At 39.0% G+C, this 23,907-nt stretch overlaps 1 protein-coding gene across 3 annotated transcripts; it reads right to left on the bottom strand.

The window, feature by feature from the left end:
- Positions 1 to 212: 212 nt before the first annotated feature.
- wdhd1 (WD repeat and HMG-box DNA binding protein 1) lies at positions 213 to 22,626 on the bottom strand. Of its 3 annotated transcripts, none has more exons than XM_046855774.1 (26): positions 22,551 to 22,626; positions 20,174 to 20,260; positions 19,383 to 19,494; positions 18,367 to 18,518; positions 16,421 to 16,532; positions 15,586 to 15,636; positions 15,224 to 15,316; positions 14,984 to 15,076; positions 13,713 to 13,822; positions 13,227 to 13,386; positions 12,942 to 13,119; positions 12,640 to 12,833; positions 12,199 to 12,383; positions 10,166 to 10,407; positions 9,945 to 10,082; positions 9,669 to 9,825; positions 8,117 to 8,231; positions 6,872 to 7,003; positions 6,208 to 6,425; positions 5,339 to 5,463; positions 5,197 to 5,253; positions 4,451 to 4,482; positions 4,169 to 4,315; positions 3,846 to 3,979; positions 3,561 to 3,696; positions 213 to 587 (listed from the first exon to the last, which is right to left on the bottom strand). In XM_046855774.1, the coding sequence occupies exons 2-26, from the start codon at positions 20,248 to 20,250 to the stop codon at positions 405 to 407; spliced, it is 3,333 nt and encodes a 1,110-aa protein (XP_046711730.1). In that variant the 5' UTR covers positions 20,251 to 20,260; positions 22,551 to 22,626; the 3' UTR covers positions 213 to 404. The 3 variants fall into 3 exon arrangements, with proteins under 3 accessions (XP_046711730.1, XP_046711732.1, XP_046711731.1); XM_046855776.1 differs by having other exon boundaries at positions 13,713 to 13,819; XM_046855775.1 differs by lacking the exon at positions 22,551 to 22,626 and adding an exon at positions 22,000 to 22,018.
- Between the last annotated feature and the right edge of the window lie 1,281 nt (positions 22,627 to 23,907).

The following is a 23,907-nucleotide window of genomic DNA, read 5'->3' as shown; positions in this document are numbered from 1 at the left end:
GCTGATGCGCAACAAGGACAGATCCTGTACTGCTCTTCTTGTCAGCCAAAAACAAGAATCTGAGGCTCCTCACTAGAAACTGGACGACTAAAAAATTTAAAGAAAAATGTCTCTGGTCTAACAAGTGGAACAACTTAAAAACAAGCACAAAATGAAAAAAGAAAAAAAAAACCTCACTGCTTCACAGATCCAAAAGACTGAAAAGGATTGGATGAGATTTTATTTCAACATTTTATTTGTCTTCAGCTTTACATAGATAAACAGTTCACAAACATCAAATATGTACAAACATCAACGATCAAGACAAACACAAGAGCAAACTGTAAAGTGTGAAAGGTTAATAAGAGAAACGATTCTAGGAACTTGCAAACATTTAAAATTAGAATAAAAAATAAACACAAGTTTTAATTTTTGTTAAAGGCAAACGCAGAGAGCTTAGCCGAAGCGTCCGAAGGCTTCTTCTTCTTGGCGCTGTTTTCATCAGTGTCCTCCTGGCCGTCTGCTTCGTTATTCCCCTCTTCATCTCGCTTTCTTTTCTTGAGGTCTGCACCTTCTCCGGTCGAGCCTTTTGCCTTCTCAGTCCACATCTGAAAACAAAAGATATTAGACAGATATGAGAAATAAACCGGCACTCAGATTAGATTATTCTTTGTGTTCATGTATTACGGTACATTTTTCATTCTGTCTGAATTGACGTTATTTAATATTGTTATATCCTGTAGGAAAATATCCTGCTTTTTTTTTAGTAAAAAAGTAAGCCATTCTAGGAAACGCTCGCTCTTTTCTATCGTATCCTGCCAGGTTTTAGAATTCAAAAAGCTAAGCAATATAACACAGATATAGACAACGCTTAAAAGAAACATTTCTGAGAAGCAAAGCTCTCAGGGAGTTTATGTGATTGAGCTATTGAGCTCCTCAGACAGATATAGTAACTTAAGAGCATACAGTATGTTATAGTCATGTGATGCACTAATAATCAGCCTACAACAAAACTCCATATAAGGCAACATTCAAACAAAATGTCAACTAAACAGCAAAATCGCAATCGGTGTGTTTTGTCTTCTTTCTCCGAATTCGTTGTTTCATGCGAGTCGTTACTACGTCACGAAATTCATGTGTGCGTGTTAAATCAATCAATCAAGTTTGACCTCATCTTAGAATTTGAATCTAACACTGGATTTTCTAGTGGGATTTGATTCCCCCCTGAACGAATTATTAACACATCAATTTACAATTCATTTGATGAACAAAAGCAAATAAATGCAGCCTGGCTAAATAAAACGATCGCTGGACCCTAAAGGTGCACAAAGACATTCAGACATTTTAACTGCACATTAATAGCTAATACTTGATAGATAAGACACTTATAGCAAGTTAATAGCTATCTACATTAATAGCAAAACGACTCAATTTTCTTCTTTGTGATGCTGTTAATCTCAGCACCTTCTCCCAAACCTCAGTACTCCTTCACCATTCTTTTATCTCCATGACCCTTGACCTAATGCCACATTTATGTCATCCCTTATGTTCTACATAAAGCATTTTATCCAAAAAACACAAAGAAAAGCTTAGTGGTTACTAATCAGAAGGTTGGGGGTCCAAAACCCACTCTTGGGGCTCTTGAGCAAGGCCCTTAACCCTTTGTGTTCCAGGGGCACTGTATCATGGTTGAAGAATAAACCACCTTTCACCACATTTCTTTTTTAATATCAGAACAAATACATTTGTGGAGGTAATCAATATATAAAAAAATGGAAAAAACATGTAGGTAGACACCTTTTTTTTCTTTTCTTCAAATGATGACACGAACATGATGAATTATCGGCACGTGCATGTTGAGGAAAAAAAATTTCAAACTAATCGCGATCAATCAAGCCGCTATCTGGATTCAAAGCTTCCTGAGTGAGGAGGGACACGCGCTGGACATTACCGACCCGGCGATGAGTCACCCACAATCGCGGCATTTATGAGAGCCGCAGCCTGTTGCACACGTTCGCCTTTCATCGCTCGTTCTGTTCATTCAGCCTCCTCCTCACCGAGCGCCTCCTTCTCCTCCTCCTCGACACTACATTAACATAAGATCAATAAACGCAGCCAATAAACACCCCCCCCCTCTCTCTCTTAATCTTCCCCCAGGCTATGTTTCCAGAGCAACGGTCCAACCAAGCTACCTCTCGTCTTGGATCTGGTGTGTTTCGAGTGTGTGTTTTGCCATGAGTGGAGTATCCCATAGAGTGCAGGGTCACGAACTCGAATACAGCAGGAAAAGAAATTGTCATTCTAATTTACCTCACTTCAAACGTACTTGATTTGAAAAGACCTAGCTGGTGTGTCTTTAAGGTAAATATCAACCTATAAGCTTTGCGATTATGCTTCGGAGATATAATCCAGAAGTGGAAAACCGTTTAACCTCGTCATTTAAGTTAAATGAAGTTCTGAATGCCACCATCCGTCTCCAGACGGGAGAAACATCTGATGTGAAAATCGTGACATTTCAGCGATCATGGATGATGCAGGCTCTTCATGCAAACACAAATAAGTACCTGGACTTTAGAACAACAGATACATGACATTTTTCATTCACGGATTGAAATTATCAAGGAAATCTAAGACTATCAATATAAAAAAAAACATTTGCCTTGAAATAAAATTGCCATTCAGAGGTGGACTTGCTGGTGTGTTTTGAATCATTGTCCTCCTGCAGAACCCAAGTTCGCTTCAGCTTGAGGTCACAAACAGATGGCCGTACATTCTCCTTCAGGATTTTTTGGTAAACAACAGAATTTATGATTCCATTTATCACAGCAAATCTTCCAGGTCCTGAAGCAGAAAACAGCCTCAGACCATCACACTATCACCACCATATTTTACTGTTGGTATAATGTTCTTTTTCTGAAATGTGGCGTTTCTTTTATGCCAGACGTAATGGGACACACACCTTCCAAAAAGTTCAACTTTTCAGTCCACAGAGTATTTTCTCAAAAGTCTTGGGGATCATCAAGATGTTTTCTGGCAAAACTGAGATGAGCCTTTATGTTCTTTCTGCTCAGCAGCGGTTTTTATCTTGGACCTCTGCCATGCAGACCATTTTTGCCCAGTCTCTTTCTTATGGTGGAGTCCTGAACACTGACCTTAACTGAGGCAAGTGAGGCCTGCAGTTCTTTGGATGTTGTTGTGGGGTCTTTTGTGACCTCTTGGATAAGTCGTCGCTGCGCTTGGGGTAATTTTGGTCGGGCGGCCAAAAAAAACAACAGGTACCTTACCGAGTAATTTTTTTTTAGCTTTGTAGAACCGAGATCACTTATTCCACTTCGTCAAATACCAATTTGCATATATAAATATAAAGGCTTGTACCGTATGTTAGATATTATGGACAAAACCTTGAGAGAAAATAAATAAATAAATAAATAAATAAATAAAAGGTCTACTCGGTCTTCATGTTCATTCAGAGTCACAGTAACCAATCGTGGCCTTCTTTGAGATTATGTATTAGGAAGAGGGCAAACGACATCTTCAGCACATATGCATAAATCATAAAAGGCTGACAGTTCAAATCTTACCAGCCTCTCATCGCCAGGCAGAGTACGAAAACGGCTCATGGCCTCTTTAATCACGTCCATCTCCTCCAGGTCCGGGTTGTCAGCGAGGATGTTTTTCCTATTCTCCTCGAGCCACAGCTGGAAACCGGTCTTTGGTCTAAGTATTAAAAAAACAAGACAAATTTCAAATGGAACAGCAGACATGCAGAATATGTACATATATAATAAAATCCACACACTTCCTGATAGCCACTCTTACTGGATAAATCCTGATCGTATCATGAATGACACTTATTCACGACATACCTGGTGTTCTCCACGTTATCCACAGGTGTTGCTTCTGACTTCTCCGGTTTCTCCATTCTCGGTTTCTCCAACTCCTTTTCCTCCGGCTTTTTAGCTCCTTTAGATGCGCTCATCTTCAGCAAAGTAGCCTGAGCCTAAAACACACACAGAAAATGGCTTTATAATACACACACACACACACACACACATTCTATCTTTGTTCCTATTGAATTGACCATTGACCATCTTTTCATGTTTTTATAGCAAAAATAAAACGATTGCTATAGGTTCTAAAAGCAGACAAGCTAAAAAGGCTGTGTGTGTGTGTGCGTGTGTGTGCGTGCCTTGGAGCGTGGTTTTGGAGCCAGAGGCTTCAGCACTGGAGCTTTAGACGATGCTGTGAGTTTCCTGTTAGATGCAGTCATGGTGTCCAGAACGTTGGTAGCTCTGGGCTGTGGTGATGACGAAAATGGCTTTCCAGATCCACTGACCTGCTCATTTAAAATGCAGGAGGGATAGCATTGAAGACCAACTAAAACTTGCATATAACTTCTTTACATTTGATAAAAAATTTAATAGTTAAAATAAAATAAGAAAAATTTAATCACCAAACATAGTGGGCTCACCTTAAAGGGGTTCACACGACCTTCTTTACTGACTGTAAAAAGTATAAAAACAAATTTTTTTTTTAAATCAGCCATACAAAACAAAAAAAGGTTCATCTACACGAAACACTTTCCTTTTAACCTGAAGGACTCTCAAAATGAATTTCAAAATAGAAACGTAGAAGATGAAGGAGGCGGAGCTTCAAAACATGTTGTCAATCATTTTAGTTACAGTTATTAATTGACTAATTTGCAATTGAAATTTCATTGCAAAAAAAAAAAAAGACTGATTTGTTTTGGTCAAGCCAACGGAGAGAAATCGAGGAGGGAAAAGGGGCGGAGCTTTCAATGTGTAAAATCGTCGAGTTCGAAGCATAGGTGTAATCATAAAAGCGTCACATATAAATCGTCATATCTGGGGTTTTTTTATTGGTTGATAAATTGACAGAACTTGTTACAACACACATAACACACATATGGCTAGTTCTCAAGGAAGATTGTAATATCTGTTGCTAATGTTTTGTAGGCAAACTCATTTTTCAATGATCATGTAAGATTTGGAAAATTCTGTCCGATAGAATACGTTCAATTTCGAGCCATTAGATTCAGTCATGGCTTGAAACTTATTGGTTTTCTTTTTGTCAATGCATTCCTAAACAACAATTAACAGCTGAGTTTAAAAAAAATAAAAAACTTGAAGGCGTAAAGAGTCTTAAAAGTTTCCAAAGCTCAAAGAAAAATGCAATAAACAAAAGGCATGCTCTCACCAGGTTTGACTGAAGGTTTTTCAGGTGATTTTGTACCTTTAATGAACGGATTTACACCTGCAATGACAAAATGTAGGACAAAAGTGGATATACTTGGTCAGAGCTGACAGTCAGATAGTTTTACATGCGTAAACATACGTACGTGATTTTTTGTTTTCTGGGCCTTCTTCCGATTCCATCGGTTCGTCCTGTGGCTCATGATCCTCCTGCTGTTCTTCATCAGAATCTTCGTGTGCTACTCTGGCGATGCGACCAGCATGATTAAACCTGCAAATAGCAATAAAGTGTGAAACCAGTTTCAATTTCTTTTGTACACAATAAAGGCAAACGTTTGTTTAAACCTGACCATAAGTTTGGTATACGCTTTTTGAACATCTCATTCCACATTTCTAATAACCTCCACTCTTTTTCTAGATTTTGGAGTGTTTGGAGATTTGTGCTCATCCAGCCACAAGGGTGTTAGTAAAGTCAGGTGCTGATGTAGGTGAGGCGAGGAAGCCTGGGGTGCAGTTAGCATTCCAATTCACCCTTAGTGTTTAAAAGGGTTGAGGTCAGAGTTCTATAGTAGGAGATCTTCCTTTCCAACCCATGTACACCATATCTTCATTGACCTGGATTTGTGCACGGGGGTATTGTCATGCTTGAACAGGTTTGGATCTCCTAGTTCAATTGAAGAGAAAATTTCATGCTACAACATCCAAGGACATCCTATACAATTGTGTGGATGTCCTTGTCAGGTGTCCCAATACTTTTGCCTATACAGTCTATATTTTAAAACAGAAAATCAGTTAAATAAAAAATATTATTTTTCCTCATTTTCCATAATGAAGATAATCCATTCAGGTGGGTTCGATTCCCACCCATGTTCATGAAGCTCCTCCCCCAGAATTTTTTGGTGACCCATACACTGAAATCCAGAAATTCGTTTTTTAATCGAGTCGATAACATTCGCTAAGCACGTGGCTTGACCCATTATATTTTTACATTTTTTTAATAATTGTAAAAAAGTACCTGGAATTTCGTGCCTGGCTGTGATGGGCCGCTTCGTCCTCTGGCTCGGCCTCCACCTGTAGCTGACTGGCTTTCTCCAGAGCGAGCTCGTTGAGCCTCTGAGCGAGGAGCATGCGTCTGGAGCGCGAAGCGTAGCGGATGGCGAGCGTCACCACGTTCTGCGTCATCATCTCAGCCAACTCGACGCAGCGGAACTCGCGTTCCAGCTTACATGAGAGCTGACAATAAAATAAAAATCACTCAAATCTGTCAGAAGATTTTAAACCAGATTACCAAAAAACATTGTTGCAACAGGAAATTGAAAGACAAAGATCCTCATCTACTAATAAAAAAGCTGATTGTGTCATCATATTTTATCATTTATTTATTTTAAAATTCTTTATTGATCCCATGGGGTAATAGCTATTTCTTTGCATATTCCAGCGATGTTAGGAAGCTGGGGTTAGAGCACAGGGTCAGCCATGTTACACCACCCCTGGAGCAAAGAGGGTTAAGGGCCTTGCTCAAGGGCCCCAAGAGTGGCAGCTTGGCAATACCAGGGCTGGAAACTCTGACATTTCGATCAGTAAACCAGAGCCTTAATTACTGTCTTAACTTCTTCTTCAGTTAGTCAAAATGATCACTGGATCATTATAGTGACTGTGAATCTCGTTCATCAACTTACCGCGAACATCTTCATCAGCAGCTCCTGCTGTTCCTTCTCCTGCTGCCTCTGACTTTCCTGGTCTGTCTCATAACCGGTGGACGACAGGAAGTCAAAATGGTTATGGAAGAGCACCGAGCGCCAGTACTGCTCCTGTAGAAACATAAGGATGTTTTTTCTCAATCATAACTGACTGGAGCTCAATCGTGCCTTTCAGAATCATAAGTAATACTGACTGTGATGATGATCAGTGATGACTGCATTAGAGTCACGTCATATGGGTTTACTCAATTCTGCAATTAGCGTGCTACAGAAAACCTTATTGGTGCTCATGACACCCACTAAGAACGAAAATGACACTCTTGCCGTCCTGCAGATTTATTTCTATCTAATTCAGTCATTGTTGGGTCTAAATTACATTGTGTACATTTTTGTGAAACTGGAATCAGGGTAGAGTTGTAAACCTCTCACAACCTTCTTTATACCAAGGGTCCAAAAATACAAAAAATAACTAGAATGAATGAACAAATTTAGTTGTATTAAACTGTATTATTATTATTTATTATTTGAATCATATGTCAAATTATTATTAAAAATTGATGGCTTCCAGAGCACAGAAGCCTAATCTTTTAAAAACCTCAGATTTTGTAAATCACCTAATAAGAAAACTCTGTTTGGAACACAGCCTGCTAGTGTTTGGCTCTTTAGCCACGACATCAGTAAGAAGTAAATGGTTGCATAATCGTCAAGTCTGATACTGAATAAAACCATTGATTGTAAATCCAGGGCACAGGTCATGGCTCTGGTCTCTGATACTAAGGTTAGAAAAAGTTGAAAAAAAGTAGGCAAGAAAGAAAGAAATACAGAAGGAAAAAAAAAGAAAGAAAGGACAGACAGAAAGAAAGAAACATAGCTGAATAAATATATTAAAATCTTGGGTGGGTAGGTATACAGACAGGCAGAGGTACTAGTTGACCCATATCTCTTTATCTGTGCCCTCGAACAGAAATAACAGTTTGCGCAGGTGATGTAAGAGGAGCAGGGGATCCATGTCAGAGTGCTGATGGTTATCTGCCTGAACCTGCCCACACCGGCACGACAGGTACAGACCAGTATTACAGGAACCAGCTTTTATTACATTTTCTTCTCAGCCTGAGCAAACAACATAGCGGCTGATATTAAAACAAACACTAAACACACACACACACACACACACACACACACACACACACACACACACACACACACACACACACACACACACACCTCCATCTGGCCTTTCTCTGTGCTGGTCTGGCAGAAGGGCATTTGGAAGGGCAGGATGGCCACAGCGGGGCGAGGAAGAGTCGGGGGAAAGACGACTCCTTTACAGGGAATGCACCTAAGAGAAGTGAATTACAGAAAGCAGACGCAGATCTTATAGTCAACATACAACATTTTCAAACACTATTTTTACACTTTCAACATGAGCAATTAACTAATTATTGCCTTTGGGTTTTTTTCCCAGCTAATCATTTGGCTGAAGATGATGAGAGCAATGATTTTCCTGCTTTATTCTTTTTTTTTTTTTTGGACATTTTACACAAACTGCATCTTACAATATTTTTTCCACATGTTCCTCCTAAAGACAAAAAATAACAAACCAGTATTTCAGGATAAGTCACACCGAGAGCTGAATAATATACAATTAAATAATAGTAGAAAATATAATAAAATGCTATAAATGATAATTATAAATGATAATTGTTTATCCTTAATGAGCGAGCCAGTGGCAAGGAAAACTTGAGAGGAACCAAATGTGCACCTGACCTAACAAACAAGCAAATAAATTGATAAAAACATGACCAAACTTTAAAGGAATTTAAGAGAATGCATGGGGTCCAGTTGGCGAATAAAAGTTGCCACAAAACATCTGTTCTGAAGCAAAAAAAAAATATATCTGTACAAACGACATCCAACGCAAAAAAACGAGATTGTTTCAACTGGAGAACTTGCACATCTAACTGGAGGAAGCTGTTGGTGAGTGTTTGCTTAGGTCACAAACTTACAAACAAGAGGATTAGCGACGTATTTGAGCTTGCGTGGAATTTCAAGTTGAGTAACAATAAGCCTAAAGCCCTTGGATTCTCAAACCCACCGTAAAATGTTCAACTTAGCAGTCCAGTTTCGGTAAAAAAAATCACATGATTTTACTGCTTTAAAAGAGTAGTAAGTAGTAAGTCAGTTATTTAGACATTTGCATCACATTTGGGTCCACTGATATGACTGGCTGAGTGACATGCCAGCATTCCCTATAACCGCACTGGAATGTTTAGTTGTAGACATGCTTGTCTTTCCTGTATTTCGTATAAACGCACTGAAATGCCCATTGTGTGTAGCACGTTGTTCCATGTCAGATAAAGGAGGAGGAGAAGAAGAAGAAAACGGGCTAGAAGAAGAAGAAAAGGGGCTAGAAGAAGGTGAGGAAAAATGATAGAAGAAGAAGAACAAGAAGAAGAAGAAAAGGGCTAGAAAAAGAAGAAAATGGCTAGAAGAAGAAGGGTTATAAAATGTGTGAGAATTGTAGGATTTATATCTGTTAGCTGCTCCCTGTCTTACTGCAGCTGGAATTAAAATGGACACTTTAAAATATTTATCTATTAGTCAAAAATAAATAAATAAATAAATAGAAGGTTGATGTTCTTTCTCTAAATTTAAATTCAGAAAATCCTTCATTTAACGACCTAAAAGCTCATAAATTGGGCCACTGGCTATTAAGAAGTCATCAAAAAGGAAAATCCTCAGCAGGAAAGCCATACAGCACACCTACAAGTCTCACCTAAGCTGCTGGGGATTCTCATGGATGCCGACGACCCAGTAATGATCGGACCTGCTCTTGCAGCTCTCTCTGGTGTTACAAACAGGAGTCCATGTGTTCCCCATAGAGCGATTCAGCATTCGCACCTTGCCCTCCGAGTCCACGGCACACGGTGTTCCTGCGCCACAAACGAGTATAAATCTACCACCATCCTATTATCAACATCCAATTTCTATTTCAGAAAAACAAGGTGCCTTCCGTCATAAAAACTCGATAGGATGAGAACGGACAAATCACCTTCTGCGCTGAAGCCCATCCATGCCAGGTGCGACTTCCGAGATATAGGCAGAGCTTCTCCGTGGATGATCTGCCTCCGTTTGGGGCCGAGCTGCAGAAGCTGTACGGCGAGAGCCTGATCTCCGTCGAACCCGGTCCCTTATAGGAACGTTATCCAAATGTTATTCATGTGACACGATACAATTTTGATGAACAAACCGATTATGAAAGGTTCTTCGTACCTCTGTGGTAGACTATAAGAAGTTGCTCTCCATGTCCGGCCATGCACACCGCAGGTCCCGGTAGGCTGAATATCTCTCTCTGGACTCCGCCGATGGAGAAGAGACGCACAAGCATGGCGCTGGTGGCCACCGCGGCCCAGCCTTGTCCCAGACACAGCGCCCTCACGTCTTCGCCTTTCGGCAAATCCACTATCCACTCCTTATTCGTGTCCCAGGAGGAGAAGTGCAGGCACTGTAGTTTGCTGGAAACAAGGTACACCAGAGGCAAAAATATTGGGACACCTGACTTTTCCAGCTATAAAGCAGTTTCTAACGCAAACCACACCATTGGAGGTCCACACTTGTATGCAATGACTTCAGATGCTGTCTTTTTCTCTGCTAATGAAATACAAGACCAAAACCTGTTCCAGCATGACAATACCCATGTACACAAAGCCAGCTCTATGAAGGTTTCCATGGTTTCTAGTGGAAGATCTTGACTGGCCTGCTATATAAAGCTCTGACCGAGACTGAGACTGAGATTTTGCTCATCGGCCCAAAAACTAGTATACGGAAGCTCCAGCATCTCAACCTGCATTTAGACGGATGTTCTGTAACCACTAGTTCAACGGTAAAAGACCTGGGTGTTATTTTAGACAGCGACCTGTCTTTTAAAAATCATATCAACCAAGTTACAAAAACAGTCTTCTTTCATCTTAGAAATATTTCTAAGTTAAGAAACATGTTGTCTATATCCGATGCAGAGAAGCTCGTCCATGCGTTCATGACCTCCAGAATAGACTACTGTAATGCATTACTAGGTGGATGTCCTGCGTCATTAATAAACAAGCTTCAGTTAGTCCAGAATGCAGCAGCCAGAGTTCTTACAAGATCAAGAAAATATGATCACATAACCCCAATCCTATCGTCCCTACATTGGCTTCCTGTTAAGTTTCGAATAGACTACAAACTATTACTTCTCACTTATAAAGCACTAAATGGTTTGGCTCCCATGTATCTATCCAGTCTTTTAACACGCTACAATCCGCCACGCCCCTGAGATCTCAAAACTCTGGGCTTCTAGTAGTTCCTAGAATAGCAAAGTCCACTAAAGGTGGTAGAGCATTTTCACATTTAGCTCCTAAACTCTGGAATAGTCTTCCTGACAGTGTTTGGGGCTCAGACACACTCACCCAGTTTAAGTGTAGATTAAAACATATCTTTTAGCAAAGCCTACACATAACACACATCACATCATAACCTTGTGCTCCAGAACATCTGATCACATGCACATTATCAACTTGTGCTGTTAATATCATGAACAGCAGCTACGCTAATTCCTCTCCACTGCTTCTCTTTCTCTCCCCATCCCGAGACACCCTGAGGTTTGGCCAGCTCCAGTCACCTCCCACCTCGTGATGATTACGGACCTTTGAAGAAGTAGATGCCGAACTCACAAACATCCCGAACCATCTAGAGACGTTCCAGTGCCATTTGGATCCCGCTACATGTGTGGAGTTTTGACATTGGACCTCCTGGAGTGTTTAAAGGCTCTGGCATGGAGAAGCTGATGCTGGATCTGTGGTGATCACAAATGCTGAGCTCATAAAACTCGGAGCTACTAACCATATAGACTGTATAAGACTGCAGAAAGAACATCACTTATAATCTTATACTCCAGTAATCATGTTAGTTCTCACTGTCCAGTGTTCTGTATTGTTGAAAGATTTATGATCAAACTCTTGATGTCACCCAGATGAGGATGGGTTCCCCTTTTGAGTCTGGTTCCTCTCAAGGTTTCTTCCTCATAACATCTAAGGGAGTTTTTCCTTGCCACAGTCGCCACGGCTGCTCATCAGGGACAAATTCACACCATTCACCATCACTGTTGATTTGTGTAAAGCTGCTTTGAGACAATGTCTGTTGTGAAAAGTGCTATACAAATAAACTTGACTTGACCGAAACCCTATTGAACACCTTTGGTATAAATTGGAACAATGACTGAACACAAATTATTATTATTATAATTATTATTATAATAATATAACACACACCTAGCGAGTTCGTCTGTGCCTTCGCAGGCAAGAAGAACGGCCTCCTGGGAAAGATCGGCCATGACGTGCTCCAGAGTGTTGGTAAGGTGCATGGCGTGATGGACGGCGGTGTCGTGGAACTCCACATCGATGGCGTTGTCCTGTTCGTCGTTGTAGCTGCGCACAATACCCACCGAGTTCCAAACCTGAATGCATGCACAAACACACACACACACCTCTTACAGGTTGTATAAACAGCGCCGTGCTAAACGTTCTCCCCATCATAAAGGTAACATTCCCTCAGTAAAAAAAAAAAAATACTGGCACTGGAGACTCCTTCTGAAAAAAAAGACTCAACACCAATCAGATTCAGTATTCAGCAGCTCTGTGGGATAAAATCTATTAATCCTCTTATCCTATTTACTTTCTTTTATCCATCACAAAAGCTTTCTAGCTTCTCACCATGAAACGGTGCATGAGGTGAACAGGTGTGGAGCCGGGCTGGAAGGCCCTCTGTGGCACAGTGGGCATTGGACCCTCATATACCGGCCGTGGTGGTGGTGCTGGTGCTGCAGCAGCAGGGGGCGCCGAAGTGGGAAAAATATCGCTCTGTCCATCATCGTCAGCCAAAGGATCTGCCCTCATTGAGCCAGTTTCTGTAAAAGAACGCTAAAAATGAATGAAGATCAAAGAGATGGATATTTGGTTTGTTTTAAAAGATACAAGACGCTGATAGCGGATCGAGTCAGTCGCAAGACTCGCACCTCGAGAGTTTTCGTCATCGTCCAGGATGTTCGCTCTGGTGCGCGGTTTGCGAGCGGACGGCATGAGGTCGTCGTCGTCCGCTTCGCCCCCTGAGACGCTCCGACATTCATCCAGCAGGCCACCGTCATCCTCGTCAAACAGATCATCATAACCGTTCTGCTCTTTAGTCTCAACAGCCTGATGACCAATCACACACACACCTTTTTTATATGGGCATGCTCAGGTGTCCACAAACTTTTGTCCATACAGTACATAGGTGTAAAAGCAAATAGAGAGACACTGACTGTGGTGTTCTTGGTAGAAGTGGAAGATGAGGAGGATGAGGAAGATACACACACTCCATCCAGCAGGCCCAAGCAGCCCTCTGTGTCCGTGTAAGCGATCTGTCCCCCAGCGGGATGCCAGGCCATGCCGCACACTGTGAAGCCCTTCTCATGCTTCTGTCTGAAAAAGAACGAAAATAAAGATTGAGTATAAAAGATTGAGTATGAAAGAGATTTTGGGGAACTTCCACATGATTTTTTTTCATACACTCTGTAATAAATATGCTGATGGATATTTCGAAATGTAGACTGGAAGCAGTTGCTGAAAATTTCAGTGTCCTGGTGCTTTGGTTCATATAGTGTATTTTAATAAAAATATATATAATGTCTGTCGATCGATCATTTATTGGCAAAAACACTTTCAAATCTCATTTGCTTTGCATGCGAGATCAACTAAAAACAAACACACCAGAGGGCCCTGGAAGCGATATTAAAACATTTGAGTACCTCTCAATGCACAGCTTAGCTTCCACATCCCAAATGCAGAGGGTTCCTCCAACAGTTCCCGCTGCCAGAAACTTCCCACACGGTGACCAAACCACCACGTTAACAACCTGCTTAAAGTAGCATAAAATTTAAATGTGAAGCATCAATAAAATAAAATAAAGTGTGCATTAGATACAAGTTGGAATTTGGATCGTGATGCATGTTTTTGTTCACATATTTGTATCAGTAAAAACAGATTTTTACATATAAATATTAGATGCACTTTATTTAGAAAGTGACTAATAATTTGTGACCGATATTTTTAATTGCTTTCTCCTCGCTAAATGGTTTCTCAAGCGCGTTCTCTCAGAACCACTACTGCTACATGAATATGATGCATCACAACACTATGGAGACAGAGGCGTATCCTGAGGGTCACATAAAATACAGATTAACATGGCAGAGGTAGAGCTGTAACTTCCTGCAGACAGAACAGGAAGTAAACATCTGGTTTTGCTTTCATCTTTTTTCTTTTTGCATTACAAATGTTTGTGAAAGGGCCATGCGTTAGAAGTTCAGAACAATTTTCGTTTGCTGTCTGTCTGAACCAAAGAAATAAAAGCTAACTATTTGTACCACACTAAATTGTATAGCATTGTGCTCAATCAAATTGAATCACACTGCATTGTAATAGGGTTGGATAGTATCGTATCATTGGCTATGCATCGAGATGCGAATCGTGTCAGCCTCGGTTATGGAGAGGCACATCCCTATCATTATGTACACAACCTTCATGTTGCCATTCTCAAATCTGGTTGGTCTAGAAGATCTGGATTCACTTTCCGAGTGACATTTCCTGTACAGAGAACTTTACTGAGCATTTTTGGAAGGAATCTCCAGCATCAGCATTTTCTAAAAGTCAAAGGTAAACTACACTTTCATACCATGAACATGGAGATTCAAGACAGGCTGCATTTTATTTCTTGCTTTTTTTCCCAAGCTTGTTAGCGCTGGCATGTTGCTGTGGTATAAGAGAAACAAAACACTTTGGGACATTTTGTTCTAGACCGAAAATCATCTTCAGGGTGATGAGAGCAATTTGAAAATCACATCAAACCAGATTATTGCCTTGTTATATTTAATCAACTCATTTTCCCCTGTTATGTTTCTCATCAGAATGTTTTCTTCTCCAGTTCATCAAACTCATCTTGTGTCTTACACTGAGATGACTATAATACCAAAGTAAAAGACACGCCCCCTATCAGCTGCTTTCCAATGTAAACTGTACTGACCTGAGTGAGAAGGTCATCAGAAAGCATGCCAACATGATTCCAGGAGTCTCTCTCATACAGCTGTACTGTGGTGTCCACTGGAACTGCAAGCAGCTACACACACACCCACACACACGTAAACAAGAAAAAAGGGACTAAAACGCAGTATAAACCGTCTCCACATTCTGCAAAACATCTCGTAAAGTAAAGATCTATCACTTTTCATAACCTTGGTTTTTTACACTAAGAACCTTCTCGTACCTTCCCGGATCCCTGCCAGGCGAGTCTGCACAGAGATTTAGCGTTGCTCACGTCACTCGACTTCTGAAGCACCTTCCAGTTCGCCACTTGAGTCTTGGAGGAAACGAGCAAGCGAAAAACAAATTGAAGGTGGAATTGTGCGATAATTTTAAAATAAGTTTCGAACAAGTGAAAAAACTATTTAAATTTAAATAAATTTTAAAAAGTGGCTCAAGGAAACATTGGTAAATTCTTTTTTTTTTCTGCTTAGAAAAAAAAAATAGACCTTTACAACACAATTACTGGGTCATAGAGCGATCAGTATTCCTTAAATACAGATTTCCCCATTCACAAAATCATAACAGAGGAATAAAATTCCTCACCTGCTCCTCTATAGACCACACCACCACTGAGCTGTCACAACTCGAGGAGGCCTGTGAAGGATCAAACCAGTATTAGCAAAACATGAACAACCCTCAGGGCATTTCTTTTATTTGAAATGTTTGAGAAAACTCATACAGAGATCTACAGTTTCCAAGAAGGATGAGATGGAAATCGGTCATTTTAGCCGACTTTGGAGCTCAATTTTACTTAAAATAATTTACTTAAAATAACCACTCCGATAAGCTCAATATATTTCAGTCGTTTTTCCTGGCTGGATCGATCAGATTTTTAGGAATGATTTATAAATCCTTTATTCACTGACATCTTTTTCCATTTGTTTTTTACAGCATATGATTCAGAAATTTAAAAAAAAAGAGTTAATTCTGCAAAAATATGGACCAGATTGTATCATTACACCTCTACAAAATAGAATAAATACTACCGTAAATTAAATTAATATTACATAAATCTTCTTTGTCATGCAACAAAATGATATTAATAATTAAATCAGTCCAAAATATCATTTTTTAAAATCTGTATTAGTTTTCTTGCATGTCAGCTTATGACCAAAATAAATGTTTATATATATATATGTTTGTATATGATACAGTTTATATAGATTCCCCAAGATTTTTCAATTAATTCGCATAAATTCCCATTAAGTCCCGGTAAGTTTCCAACTTGGAATATTTCCCAAATTCCCCAGATGAAGTTCCCATGGAAAGTTTCATACAGGTTTTTGGACCTTTTCCAGAAACACACACACACACACACACACACACACACACACACACACACACACACACACAAAAGAAAAATGTCTGTTCTACTTACAACATACTCATCAGCAGGGTCAAATGTCACACTGAGAACAGGTGCATCGTGTCCACGGAGGGTCTTCTGCTGACTGCTGTCCATCACTTCGATCACCTTTATCATGAAGTCACTTATACCAAAACAGAGAAGGAAAAGAGAGATAGAGAAGATGATCATATAAAAAGCTGCTCCCAGATGGGAAATGAGAGCAAAACTCATTTCCTAACCCTTCAGAGAGAGAAATCAAATAACCTGTTGAAGCCTCAGCTGCTAGCTCATGCCCGATCAATACGCAACGCTGGATCGATGATGGAGTGACATGGTGCTTAATGTTTCCTTGTTAAAATAAATAAATCTTTACATTCAAACAGTCAGGCACTTTGTGAGAGCAGGAATTATGTGAAATGATGACTTCCTGTTCCTCCCTATTGCAACAAACACACTCATGTACTGATGACATGCAGGACCTGGCCACTAGAGGTCCTTCAAGAGCTTTACTCCACATATAACCTCTCTGATCATCTCGTCATGTTTGATCAACAAGTACAAACAAGCATAAAACAAAATGTTGCATTTTCTAAATATTTCTATGCTGCAAGTGTTGACACTTTTACAAATCAAATGCATGCACAACATTCCGTTACTTATTGCAGGGTTCTTTAACTTTGTAAACTATGGGCCAGTTTTGGTTGAAAAATCTACTTACAGACTGACAGGTGGGGAATGTGTGTGTGTGTATACATATATAACTACAGTATCTGACTAAAGTGAGTACACCCCTCACATTTCAGTAACCATTATAGTAGATCTTCTCAAAGGACAATACTATAGAAATGAAACTTGAGAGAAAATGTAAAACAACCCATAGTTTTTAAAAAGGATACTGGATTAAAAAAAAATAGTACTGAACTTTATTACAAAAATATAAATAAATGCCATTTCAATGCTCTGGACTGAAAACGTTTAAAGTTGGCCATTATAAACATGACTGGTTGGATTTATGTGAAATGGAAATGCTTTTCCATTTGTCACATTAACTAAAGTTAATAAATGATTTAGAAGTATTGTTTATTGTTTGTTAAAAGTTTTAACATTTACTAATACATTTTTAAATTAAGTTAACTTGAGTTAATGCACTTTGAACTAACATGCATGAGGTACAGCGTAAGGCCTCCGTGTCAAAACAAACAGTATCAGTGATTGACCTCTAGAGGCCACTCTTGTACTGTTTACAGTCAACCCCTGATAATTCGCGATTCGGAACTCGAGGCTTGAAAATTTGCGGCCTCTCATTTGGAATCTAACTAACAGCAAGTTGCGGATTATATTAAAATTCACGTGAATCTGCAGCGGGACCGAATGTTCAGGAACGTATTCAGGAATAACATTTTAAACTGTTTTAGAAATTTCATACAATTTTTTTAAAACACATTATTGTATTCAAGTGACAATGTCTAGATAAATTCACTAAGGTACCATAGGGGCTGTGACCAAAATTCGCTTAGAACATCTTAGAACGTAACCCCCCCGTTCTGGGGAACCACGTTAATGACAGTGGACCTTCTCAGCCACCCCAGCACAGACGCAACCAGGAAAAACTATCGATTTGGCCAATAGCTGATGGTTCCGGCAATCAACTATTTGTGCCGATTAATGGACAATAGATATTTCCCCAGAACCTTCTGGCGACCCAGCAGCAAATCTTTCTTTGCCTGGTACTGGGTTGCAACCAGGTGGTTGGAGACCTCTGAATTATTGTGATGACATTTACATATGCACCATTATTATAATGTCCTTTTTTTATAATTTTTTTTATGATCGGGATTATGCATGATTTGATCAAAAAGCAGGATTTTTACACTGCTAAAATACTGAATTTGATAGAACAATAAAATCATAATCCGTACCATCATTTTATGACATTTGATCAAATGTAACTGATAAATAAGGGGTGTTTGTTTTACCTGGAGCCTGCAGCAACTCTCGTGCCACTGGAGTTGAAGGTGACGTGGTTTGCATTGGTGGTGAAACGGGTCAGAATTCCATCGGGGTCTCCGTCAGGGTACGTGTGGATCTGAACCGTGTTGTTGGAAACGGCGGTGACTAATTTTCTACCCTGTAAGAGGAGACAAGGCACAGATTGGATCCTTAACACACATTTATCTCTGCAAAGCTGCTTTAAAGCACTATACAGAGCTTAAGAAGGATGAGTAGGAATTCGATCATTTTAACCCACTTCGGATCCCAATTTCTAGTTAAAACAATGAGTCTGATGCCACAACAGAGCTCCTTGTATTTCAGTCATTTTTTTTCTCCCTGATTCGATCAGATTTTCAGGAATGGTTTACAAAACATTTTTCTTTTGTTTTTTACTGCATATAATTCAGAATTCATTGTATCGTTGCATCTCTATAAACTATACCAAATACCATATACAAATATAAATTAATTTAATTAAATGAAGGTGGCAAAAATAACTAACTAAAACGTCATTTTATATCAGGTGTGAGCGATATTAAATGATTCCTCTCAGCTCCTCCATTTTTCCTCTAATAGACCCCAGATTTACCACAGTCCCACCCACTTGCTATCTATTGGTCTGAACGTGTCAATTTTGTCCTTTCCCTTCAACGAATGGAGTTTGATCGCCGATTTTTGTGTTTTAAAAGCAACGAAGAAATGCGTCGAATTCAGACATCTTCGATATCATTAATGGCTTGTCTAAAACATATGTATTGGCACCTTTGCCTTATTAAACGCAGTGGAAGTACAATTGAGGCGATTTTAGATAAAAAAAAATTGTACCGACATAATATTTAACATTTACCAATAATGATTGCTTCAAAAAGTTACGATACAAAAAAAAAATCTATGCGTCTATAAGATTTGCTGATCCAGTTTGATTCCGAATCGATTTGTTCGAGCTACATTTTAAATTTAAGAGCCAATCATTTCACGCATCACCAAACTTAATACTTACTTTCAAAGCAACCGAGTAGGCCTTTTCTCCAACGTTTATGGATTTAGGATCGTCGTCGTCTAGACTTTCCCAGATGCGCACGTCTCCGTCGCTCCCACACGTCACGATGCACCTAGCGCAGAGACGCAAAACACAGAGACAACCCACTCATAACCTTTATGATCTTAAACAAATTATAATTATTATTATAGTAACGGAAACGAATAAAGAGAATCACACAGAGGGAGAAAGGACAAAACAGGCAGCTAAAATATATTAAAGAGCAAACAGGTGGTATAAATAAACAGCATGGGGTTAAACTCCGCCCCTTTGTCTTCTTCAAATCTAATATTATTTGTTGCATACATTCATACAGAGTACGACATGCAGCGAAATGCGTAGTATGACTGTCCAACAAGATAATAAAGAATTAGAATAGAAAAGAAAATTAATAAATTTAAATAAATCCAAGTATAAAGTATAAAATAGAGAATATATGTATTGTGTATATTAAATGTATATACACAGACAGAAAGGGATGGGTATGTATATGACATAGATATTGAACAGTAGTACAGATTTAAAGTGTCCCAATGTGATGAAAGTGTTCATGTGCTGATATTAAAGAGACATGAAGGTTCATCATTCCAGTCCATATTTTCCATGAAAAACTCTCATCCACATAAAGGCTAATAAAAATACACAGAGAAGCGAGAAGCGATTTTTTTTCTCCCGACCCAGGCTGTAGATTCATGCGTGACAGAACCGCAGCATGCACAATGGAACCTTCTCTCAAGTTTCTCGTTACTTACTTGCCATGCTCATCAAAGCAGACGTCCGTGTGGCCCTCAGAGTGACCGTAGCGCATCGGTTTCCTCTCGCACGGCATCGTGGGTCCTCTGTAAAGGCACATAGAGGAAGAATTTTGTAATTGGCAAACATATTTATAAAAAAGAAAATTGTACTAACATTGTGAATTGAAAAAGATTCTTATATTTGATTTAGTTTTAGGTCACTTTTTCTTCACTATCCCCCATTTACAACCATGTAGATTTGTTTTTCTTTGCATTCATTGCAACTCTGATCACCGTGGGTTAATAAAATAAAAAAAAAAAACTTTTTTCCGAGAACCCTGCTAGTCCACCTTGAGAACCTCTGGTGTAAAACAATAGCACGGTCCAAATTCAAGAAAAGTTCAAAAGCCAAGTAAAAGAAAGAAATGAAGTTCAGGATTCAGAGTTGCAGTGTCAATAAAGTCAATATTCAGCAGACATAAAAGCAGACAGTTCCATGGAAACAAAAAATACACAATCTTTATATACCACCTTCTGCAAACTGTGTAACATTTATCTTCCCCCAATCATTCATTCAGCTACCACCATTATCTTTACCTATAAATGTTGGTGAAACCCATCCTTTACTATTATTATTATTTTTAAAGTAACGCGTTAAGTAAAACTTATAGCCGCTTCATGACCCTCTGTCCCAGGTACCACTTCAAGTGCTGGCTACTGGTTGGATACTGTTATTACTTTTGACAAATCACCGCTTCAGAAGTGAAACGAGAACTGTTCTGCTCATTACTGCTTCAGGGTGTGCCAGTTCTAAATCACACATTACTTACTTTGAATATCCTGATTTGGCTGTACACCACAAAAACACAAGGTGGTATCAAAAGGTTTCGAGACTAGCTCTGTTTACAAAAAAGTACTTTCTATATACAAAATATAAAGAAAATCTCGCAAACATCCCGTACCATCTAGTGACGTACCAGTGCCAATTGGATCCCACTTCAACATGAGTTTTGACATTGGACCTCCTGGAGTGTTTATAGGCTCTGGCATGGAGAAGCTGGTGTTGGATCTGTGATGACCACAAATGTTGATCTATTTTATGAGTTGCTCAGTAGCTCCTAGTTTTATAACCATAAAGACTGTAGAAAGAACATTACTTATAATTACACACTCCAGTGTTTTGTATTGTTGAAGAATGATCGCACTCTTGATGTCACCCAAATGAGGATGGGTTCCCCTTTTGAGTCTGGTTCCTCTCAAGGTTTCTTCCTCATAACATCTAAGGAAGTTTTTCCTTGCCACAGTTGCCACGGCTGCTCATCAGGGATAAATGCAAACCAATTACCTTGACTGTTGATTTCTGTAAAGCTGCTTTGAGACAATGTCTGTTGTGAAAAGCGCTATAGAAATAAACTTGACTTGACAATATCACCCTCAAAATAGCCCCTATACACAGCATTACAGTGCTCCTGACACTTCTGCAATGCATCCTGGAAATCTTCTTTTTGAAGCCTGTCAAGAACCTTCTGTGATTTGAGATGGATTTCCAGAGTGGTGTCAAAACGTCAATTTTTGAGCCGGATCTTCACATTCAGAAAGATGGCGAAGTCTGCAGGAGCCAAATCTAGCAAGAAGGGTGGGTGCAGAAGTGAGCCATCTTGCTTTGGCATACTGATTTATGAAGGTCGGTGCTCCCTATGACTGTGTTGCCATCTTTTGGCGTGTTACAAAACTAGTCTCGAATCTTTTGTGATACCACCTTGTATATTTTATGCATGACAGAAACAAATAAAAAAGCAAAAATGCACCACACTACTAAATGTGAAAATTTAGACGAATAAAACCGTATAAGACTCCAGACTGCTGAAATGCATCGTGGGGTTTTAGGGATATCCTACGCCACACTTCCTGTTTAAAGGGAATAAATACAGAACAGAATATCTACAGTAGGTTACTGTTTACTTGATGCAGCTTTAGATCCAATGCTGACTTGCTGCATACTAATGATAATTAGGGATGAGTGATGATTGATAAAGCAACAAACAAACAAAAACAAACAAACAAACAAAAGATTAGTGCCCTGATTTAAAAAAAAAATCCATGCAGTCAATAATGAGGTTTGAAAAAAATGTCAAAAAAATAAAACCAAATAAAGTATCTGGAGAGAAAAATCGTGAATAATCGAATAATTATGAAATCATAAAAATGTTAAAACAATGAAATGATAAAAACAACCAGCAACGTGACATTAAACACTGTGCTGGTTTATTATAATACACACAAAACAAAACAAAACACGCAAAACGAATAATTAAACATCTAAAAGTACTGAACCAACATTATATAAAGATATTAATAATAAATACTATTATTATTATTATTATTGTTTATTCACCTCGTTATTGGCGGCAAGTCTCTTCTTACACACAGCTTTCAACTTCAGTCTCCCGCGCCGGACTGATGACGTCAAGAAAAAGGCGTAAACTTTAGTGTTTCTACCTCTGCTATTGGTCTAAACACACAGTTTGGCCCCGCCTTCCAATTGCGTCACGTGTAAAGCCGGTAGAAAATTTACAACAAAATGGAAAAAAAAGCAAAACTTACCTTCGGATAACCTTGATTCATTTATATGGTTTTATAAATACGCATGATAATATGTTTTGCGTGTTAAAATTTTATTTTTGGCTTAAAATAACTTCCTTTAATGAAAGGCGCCCACGAGGACGGGACCAATCAGGATTCTCCGTGTCATCCGGGTATTTTGGGCTGATAAATATATTCAACTTTCTTAGTCCATCTACAAAAATATTAACATATTATATATATATTAAGACAAATCAGAAAAAACATTTATAAAAAATAATATTTGGTTAGTAAATAATATATTATGGTAAGTCTAAAATGAGTCTACACGCACATACCGGAAACACATACCTCGTGTTTATGGGATATGTAGTTTTTTTAATTACTGTACCGGAAGTAAGAGAAACACGTTTAAAGACTGGAAATACAACCACAAAAAACGAACAAATCAATAATGTGCTTAGTTTGTAATTAAATTAATAAGTTTTAATCAATACTTCCGGCTAATAATGGGTTTAATATTGTAATCCTTCTTTTTAAAGGATACTAGCAAATTCTTTTATATTCTCTCTAGGCTATAAACCAAATAATGCAGGCCATCCGACACCTGGATGCTTTTTACCATTGGGAAAGGAAGACACTTTGCTTCTGTCTTTTTTTTCCTCCTAGGAGTAATTTAATATAAAAAGCAGGAAGCAACTGCAGACGCAGATATAAGCTGGCAATGAAATTCAATACCAGACCACAGGGATGCAGAGGATGGAAAGGCAGCAAAGAGTCTCTTAAGGGAAAAATCAATGTTCAGATATTCTTCCGGACGATAATAATAGCTTAAATGTGCACAATCCCTCATGAACATACACGTTCCCCAAATTCAGGGTCTCACTGATATTGCACTTAAAGATAAATTACATTTAAAAAATCTATCAAATTTCCTTCACAAGAATACACGTGTATGCGGGCGACAAATCGACTAGTTCAGTTCTTAAACTCCCGCTGATTGGTTTTTTAGAAGCCAGTGCTGCAGCCAATCGGATGCTTTATTCCTTCTGCATAGATCCTTCTGATTATACTAGCTAGGTGCTGACCCTTTCACATATAAAATAGTGTAATGATGTTTGCATGGCTTTATAAATATAAAAAAAAATCTTAAAGATGTTCAAGATGAA

Source organism: Silurus meridionalis, chromosome 8 (assembly GCF_014805685.1).
Source record: "Silurus meridionalis isolate SWU-2019-XX chromosome 8, ASM1480568v1, whole genome shotgun sequence".
NCBI classification, from domain to species: Eukaryota; Metazoa; Chordata; class Actinopteri; order Siluriformes; family Siluridae; genus Silurus; species Silurus meridionalis.
Note: the sequence above shows the minus strand (reverse complement) of the source record. Positions and strands in the feature narration are given on the sequence as shown.

What these genes read in the sequence shown, in the direction of transcription:
- wdhd1 (XM_046855774.1), bottom strand. Translation starts at nt 20,250, where the DNA reads ATGCCGTGCGAGAGGAAACCGATGCGCTACGGTCACTCTGAGGGCCAC. An exon ending in GTCGTGTGAACCCCTTTAAG is followed by an intron (nt 4,316 to 4,450) that starts GTGAGCCCACTA and finishes TTAAATGAGCAG; the next exon opens with GTCAGTGGATCTGGAAAGCC. An exon ending in CTCCAAAACCACGCTCCAAG is followed by an intron (nt 3,980 to 4,168) that starts GCACGCACACAC and finishes TGTGTGTTTTAG; the next exon opens with GCTCAGGCTACTTTGCTGAA.